Here is a 6,895-nt window from a genome sequence, read left to right as displayed (position 1 = left end):
GAGAGACAAACAGACAGAGTTAGAGAGAGAGAGAGAGAGAGAGAAAGAAAGATATATTAAGCGTCTATACTAAAGACCCAAAGGGCCTATGAGACCAAAGTGGTACAGTAATGTCCATGACATATCTCATCATGGAATGGAAAATAAAACAGAATGAAAACATAAATATAGCTATCTCACTGGGGTGATACAAAACTGTCCATGGAAACTTGTCATGGAATACTAAGAACATAAAAACATGGGAGCAACATCAGCTCCGAGTAGATGGTATACCACCACTCTCCAAAATGTCAAGCATGATGGGGTTGACGAGTATGGCCGCGAGAGAGAGAGAGAGAGAGAGAGAGAGAGAGAGAGAGAGAGAGAGAAGAGAGAGTTAGATAGAGAGATTAAAAGGGGGAGAGGAAGAGAGAATTAGAGAGAGTTAGAGAGAGAGAGGGAAGTTAGAGAGAGAGAGAGAGAGAGATAAAGAGTGTTGGACAAAGCAAGAGAGAGTTAGATGGAGAGAGAGTTAAGAGAGAGAGAGTTACATACAGTTAGAGAGAGAGACATAGAGAGAGAGAGAGATAGTAGAATTAGTTTTTTTAAGGCATTTTGTTTTGCTTTAAATGGGAAAAATAAAATTTTTTGAGGGGGGAAAAATGACAGGAGAAGGGAAAAGAGCGAGAGAGAGAGAGAGAGAGAGAGAGAGAGAGAGAGAGAGAGAGAGAGAGAGAGAGAGAGAGAGAGAGAGAGATAACCTATACAATAGTTTGTGTGTATGTATAAATTAGGGTACACACACATATAGAGAGAGAAAGAGTAGAATTAATTTTTAAAAAAGGTTCTTGTTTTGTTTTAAATGGGAAAAAAAATTGGGCCTTGAGAGAGAGAGAGAGAGAGAGAGAGAGAGAAACGAGTAATCAACCCACTGAGGGTAAGTCTAGGCCACTCGTTATGTATAAGAGGAGGCCCTGATTGTCTGGTGCCAAGTGTGCGGTTGTTCATGCGGCACTAAGCTCCATGCCACCTCCCATGTGTCTCCTTAGCACGATTTTATGGATCCAAGTGTGCGGTCATTCATGCGGCACTGAGCTCCATGCCACCTCTCCCACGTGTCTCCTTAGCACGTGTGATAATTTTGAGTAAGCTTAAGTAGACTAGGCAAGTTCTCGTGATAGTTAGATCGTGTGTGTGTGTGTGTGTGTGTGTGTTTGTTGGTGATGTGTGTTCCTCGCATCTTTTGTTGCATGTCCAAGCCATGTGGGATGGCTATGTGGCAAGCCTTTCCATGCCCACCCCTTTGGGTAAGCCCAAGTAGACTAGGCAAGTTAGATCATGTGTGTGTGTGTGTTTGTAGGTAATGTGTGTGCCTCACATCTTTTGTCGCATGTCCAAGCCATGTGGGGTTGCTGTGTACATGCCCGCCCCTAAGGTTGCTTTATAAAATTGGGACAAACCTTAGTTGATCTTTTAACTTTCGTCTACTTTTAAACATATTCAACCTTCCATGCCTGCCCGCCGCAAGGTTATTTTAATGAGTCGAAACAAAACCTTAGTAGATCTTTTGAGCCTTAGTTGATCTTTTAAAATACTCACCTTCACAAAGCCTTTTGAGACCTTCCAATGTTTAAGCCTCTTTTTTGGAAAAATAGAAGTACAATTTAAGAATTAATAGAAATGTGCCTTAATAAGTACCTAAAACGTTTTGTATATTAAATAAATAGATAGTTGGGGCACAAAAACATAATCCTTTGATTAGCATAATCCTTTGGGTACTTATTGATAGCATGCATTTTTGGGTACTTATTGATAGCATGTATTTTTGGAATCGCGCATGTGTTCCTTGTGATGGGCATAAGCTTCTCTTTGTCTCTCGATTTTCATCTCGATCAAATTTTCTTTTCTCTCTTAACCCGCCTGCACACTGGAGTTGCGTGTCTTGCCTAGGAGAACATACTAGTGAAGAAGCAGCCGTACGAGGGTAGACTGCGGGTGGTAGGAGGGGCTCTTTCCACAAGGAAGGTGATGGACACGAAAAGACATGCATTGGGATGAACGTGGGAGGTTATAAGTGGAGGGTGAGGTGAGCCTAGCAAAGAGCAAGGTGAAGTCCAAGGAAGATGCAGGCAGAATTACAAAGCACGACTGTCCCCCCTCCATTGGCATCTGGCGAGTTTTGGAGAAGGTGGTGAGGAAGGTTTTGGGAGGCTTTGGCTAAGGTTCATAACCTTACGCTCACCTAAGTTGTGGGCATTAAATAATTAATGCGTTGGGGCATTATTTATTTAATGCCCCACGAAAAAAGGTGAATATACACCCACGAAAAAAGTTTTATTAACTATCTTCTTCTTGGAGCTAATAGGAGGTTTAACCTTAGAGCTCTGTGTTTTCCTCATTCCTGGCTAGTCTCTCCCTGTCCATCGCCTTGTGTTTCTCCATCGCCCCAGCGCCTCTCTCTCTCTCTCTCTCTCTCTCTCTCTCCCTCCTAAGTCGCTTGTCCTCTCCCCATATCGATCTGCCAAGCGAACACTCCAGGAAAGAAACATCTAGATACAACCGCCTTTTTTTAAAAAAAAAACCAAACCTCGGCCAAAAAAAATTCCCTAATGTTTGAAAGGTAAGGTTGAGCACCACCCTCAACCATCTAATTAATTAATGGCCCCCATAAAAATATTTGGGACCCATACATTTTGGCAACCATGGAGTTATCACATACAACTCAAGTGCTAACAAAAATTTTGAGTAGCTTTTTTGGTGATTGAAAAGGCCCTCAATCAAGTATCACCAAAACAGCCCTCAATCAAGTATTTGCAAGGCTTAACTTACCAAACTGTGAGTCTAACTTGCAGATATCTACCTACCGCCTCATTAACAATGACTTTTTCACTTCTCTTTTAGTTCAATTTCATTTTTTTTTCCAATTCTTATTTTCTACAAGCCAAACCCTATGAGAATCCTTCTAGTATTTGATATGTTGTTTGTTGTAAACGGATTCCTTGTCCTTTTATATGGGCCATTCTCGATGTTTTTGGCTCTTGCAAAATGTTGGAGCAGGTGAGCAATTTCTTTCTAAGAAATGTGCCATGCAATTTTTTGTTTTGTTTTATGTTCCTGCTACGTTGAAATCATGCAGCTACCCCACAAGTTCCAATTAAGGTAGCATGATCTTCCTATCATCAATTTGTAAAAATAATGAAAAGAGATCTCAATGGTTTCCTGTCTGTAGTTTAATGTCACAGCCAACACATAAGATCCATATGACAGCAGAAATGTGCACCAAATGGAATTTGAGTTCAAGATGTCTCTGTCAGGAGCCTGATGTATGAACCGCTACATGTGAGAGAGACAGAGAGAGAGAGAGAGAGAGATGATTCTCAATGGATATTTTAGAAATTATTTTTTTTTAGCTTTTTGTTTTTCGAGCCAGGGTCTAACACGGCTTCAAAATGCCTCGAACAGAGAAACAATAGTTTTAGCTCTACAGAGAAACAATAGTTTTATCTCTGCAAAGCCGAAGTTTCAATACGTCACCAAATACATTCCACCTGCCTCCTTTGAGAAAATTGAACTTGTTCAAAACTTGCTTCCACATAAGTACCATAACCTTCTTCATTCAAATAGTACTTTTATACTGTACACTCACATGTGAATTTAGTACATTAATTGGCTACATTTAGATGATAAATTTATGCTACTCTATTGGAGCAATGACTACCTTGCCTGTTGCCCTCCCAGTTTCCAGGTAAGTGAAGGCCTCTACTACTTCTGTAAACTTAAATGGGCCTTTTGGGTCAATGATAGGCTTCACCTTGCCACTTTCTAAGTAGGGATTCAGTTTAGTCAGACTTTCTCCTTTAGACGTTACAACAAACCGGAAACCTGGTGGGGTTACTGCACCTGTGAGGACAACAACGGAACCTCCTTCTTTCACAACCTTTACTGCCCTGTCACACTCTCCTGCATTCACACAATACACTTCCCATCAACAAACACACAACATTTAGAAATGATAGCCTGTGCATGGTTCCATGCAAATGTACGTATGTGAGAGATAAGATGAGTCTTTTCCAATCATGACCAAGCCAGCAGACCAAATTGAACCATAAGACCGAGGAGGGGATGGGAGATATCTCTACTAGCACGCGCACGCTCTCTCTCTCTCTCTCTCTCACACACACACAGCACTAAATTAATAACTTACCCACTGCATCATAGACAACATCATACTTCTCAGATAGGTCCTCATACTTCTGTTTTGTGTAGTCAATCACTATATCAGCCCCAAGGCCTTTTACAAAATCCAACTTGGAAGTGCTTGCAGTTGTTGCCACTAGTGATGCTCCAAATACCTGCTTAGCAAGCTGCCAGGAACAAAAACCATATAATTTAAACTGACTGTTACTTTCGGATAGAAAACCCAAAGGATGGTGTGAACTCTCTCACCTGGATGACCAGGCTCCCTACACCACCTGCTCCAGCCAGCACAAGTAAGCTTTGCCCTTGCTTAAACCCAGCTCTCTCTAGTCCCTCGAGAGCCGTCTCGATGGCCAGCGGCAAGCTTGCCGCTTCTGCAAAGCTTAGGTTCTTTGGTTTTGCCCCCAACAGCTTCTCTTCGGCTGCGGTAAACTGGGCAATAGATCCCCACTGTTTCGGCCCATTAAGGGCATGTTCACTGATGTTTCCATACACTTCATCTCCCTCCTTGAGAGAGGAAACCTTGCTGCCTACTTTGACTACTACACCAGACACATCATATCCCGGCACAGTCTGTTCAGCAAAACAAACACAAATCAGCTAAACAAGGTTCCACATGCATTACACTCTGAAAGGGAGACTACAAAAGCATTGCACTATCAATTGAATGCATCTGAATGTCTCCAATTAGTCTCAACTATACACTAAAAATCTTTAGAAAGAGCAACTTGGGAGTCAACAATATCGATTAAATGCATATAAGTACCCCCATTGACCTCAATTCATGAGAACTAATGTGCCCCTTAACCTCAAATTGTCCTTATGAGTGTAATCACCACGTGACTTTGACATGTCTTAAGCACTCAAAGGTCTCAATGTGGGTGCACATTCCTTGGAGTCCTTGTGCCCATTAGACTCGTATAAGAGCACTGTCATCAGTCAGTGAAATTCTGCTTCTCCCAATAACTTGCACAGATGCCACAAAGGTCTCAATGTGGATGTGCATTCCTTGGAGTCCTTGTGCCCATTAGACTCAAATAAGAGCACTGTCATCGGTCTCAATGCAACTCCACTACTCCGGATAACTTGCACAGATGCCACATAACCAAACAACACAATTTCCAATATGAATGGCATAAATACACCTGTGCACATTTCCAGTAGTTTCCAGCAAAATGGCATAGATACATGAGAAAAGGAAATGACCCAATCACACATTCCATAAGAATGGCATGTAGACATAAGTGGAGTGGCCAGCATAAAGACAATTGAAACTGCACATGTATGGGATATATCAGAGTTAGACATTTCTGAGAAAAATGGCACCACTTGACATTGATTTGTTTAGAGATGTGCAAGTGCTCATAGGTCTCATTGTATATGCCCATATATCTGCGCAAGTGCTCATAGGTCTCATTGTGCAAGTGCCCATATATCTGAGTTCTTGTGCCCATTCGACTCAAATAAGAGCAATGTTGGGTACTGTGAGTCCTATGCATATGTGACATATATTCAGATTACATCACTTCCAATAATTTACCTAGGCCTTAAAACCTAAAACCTAAAACCATGGCATTGATACAAATGTACACAGACTCAGTAGTTTCCAACAAAATGGCATAAGCATAAATGTAAGGTACAAGACCCAACTACACATTCCAGAAGAATGGCATGTTAAAACACATGTGGGCACAGCATAAAGACAATTGCAAACACACACGCGCGCACCCCCCCCCAACACACACACACGCGCGCGCACACAAACAAGCACGCAGAGACACAGGCGTACGTGCGTGCGTGTGCAAACAATCAACAATTCTGAGAAAAATGGCATAAATCGAAGGTACCGGAAGAGGCGAGTCAGTGGCCTTGAATTTCCCCAGGCGTCTCTTGAAGTCCACAGGATTGAGGGCGGCTGCATGCACTTTAATGAGAACCTGATCGGGGAGAACCTCCGGAACGGCAAGCTCTCCGAACTTGAGGACCTCCTTTGAGGGCCCATACTCTTCGTAGAACCAGGCCTTCTGCAGAGAAGGAACCGCAGTAGAAGAAACCTCTGCATTCTCCACCGCCACCTCTGCGCGCGTGAAACCCCTCTTGGCCCCGCGAGCCCTTAACGTTGCTGTCTTTGAGTTCAATTGTATTTTGGTAGCGAAATGAAAGCTTGAAAGAGAGGATAGGGTTTGGCGATGCTTCCTGAAATGGAATCTGCTGTCGCCTGATCGCGTTTGGCACTCGAGAGGAAGGCAGTGTAATGGCGAGCTTGCGCTCAAGGCAACCACAGGCTCCATGCCACACGAAATCATCAGGAGTGTGATTGGATAAAAGAGTAAAACAATATTTTGAAACCACACGTGAGAGTCTAGAGACTTCCACACGCTTCTAGTAACCATTTTCTTTTCTTTTCTGGGAAAATATTTATAATATTAAAGCTGAAAGCCAAGTTACACAGCACTCAAACCTAATCCAACTCAAGCTTCATACAATTGAGCAGTTTGCAAAGCAAATCACATCTCTCGTCCTCCTAAATGAAGATTGACTCCAGGACACATGTAGCCCAGCTGCATGCAAGCTCTCATCATGGGTTCAGTGGTATATCCTTTTGGGGGAAGCCTTTCCAATGCATGCTTGCATGTCCAAACCTTAACCACAGGTCTAGTTCCCAAGGGATTTTCAACAAAAGCCACAAATGTATAGATAGGGTGCTTTTCCTTGAGGT

General features: G+C 42.6%; 1 protein-coding gene across 1 annotated transcript; it reads right to left on the bottom strand.

Moving 5' to 3' along the window:
* Nucleotides 1–3,366: 3,366 nt before the first annotated feature.
* Nucleotides 3,367–6,527, bottom strand: AOR (Oxidoreductase, zinc-binding dehydrogenase family protein). Its single transcript, XM_086811092.1, has 4 exons — nucleotides 6,024–6,527; nucleotides 4,426–4,749; nucleotides 4,184–4,343; nucleotides 3,367–3,939 (listed from the first exon to the last, which is right to left on the bottom strand). Exons 1-4 carry the CDS (start codon nucleotides 6,480–6,482, stop codon nucleotides 3,674–3,676), a joined length of 1,209 nt encoding a protein of 402 aa, XP_086667218.1. The 5' UTR covers nucleotides 6,483–6,527; the 3' UTR covers nucleotides 3,367–3,673.
* Between the last annotated feature and the right edge of the window lie 368 nt (nucleotides 6,528–6,895).

This window comes from Cibotium barometz, chromosome 17, assembly GCF_041138505.1.
Source record: "Cibotium barometz isolate CiBa-2024 chromosome 17, ASM4113850v1, whole genome shotgun sequence".
NCBI lineage: Eukaryota > Viridiplantae > Streptophyta > Polypodiopsida > Cyatheales > Cibotiaceae > Cibotium > Cibotium barometz.
This window is presented reverse-complemented; position numbering and strand designations above follow the sequence as displayed.

Bases quoted from the DNA above. Each gene is read 5' to 3' on its own strand.
- AOR (XM_086811092.1), bottom strand. From the start codon at position 6,482: ATGATTTCGTGTGGCATGGAGCCTGTGGTTGCCTTGAGCGCAAGCTCG. The intron at 4,750-6,023 runs GTACCTTCGATT...TTTGCTGAACAG, and splicing joins CCACTGACTCGCCTCTTCCG to ACTGTGCCGGGATATGATGT. The intron at 3,940-4,183 runs GTAAGTTATTAA...GTGTGAATGCAG, and splicing joins TGTTGTCTATGATGCAGTGG to GAGAGTGTGACAGGGCAGTA.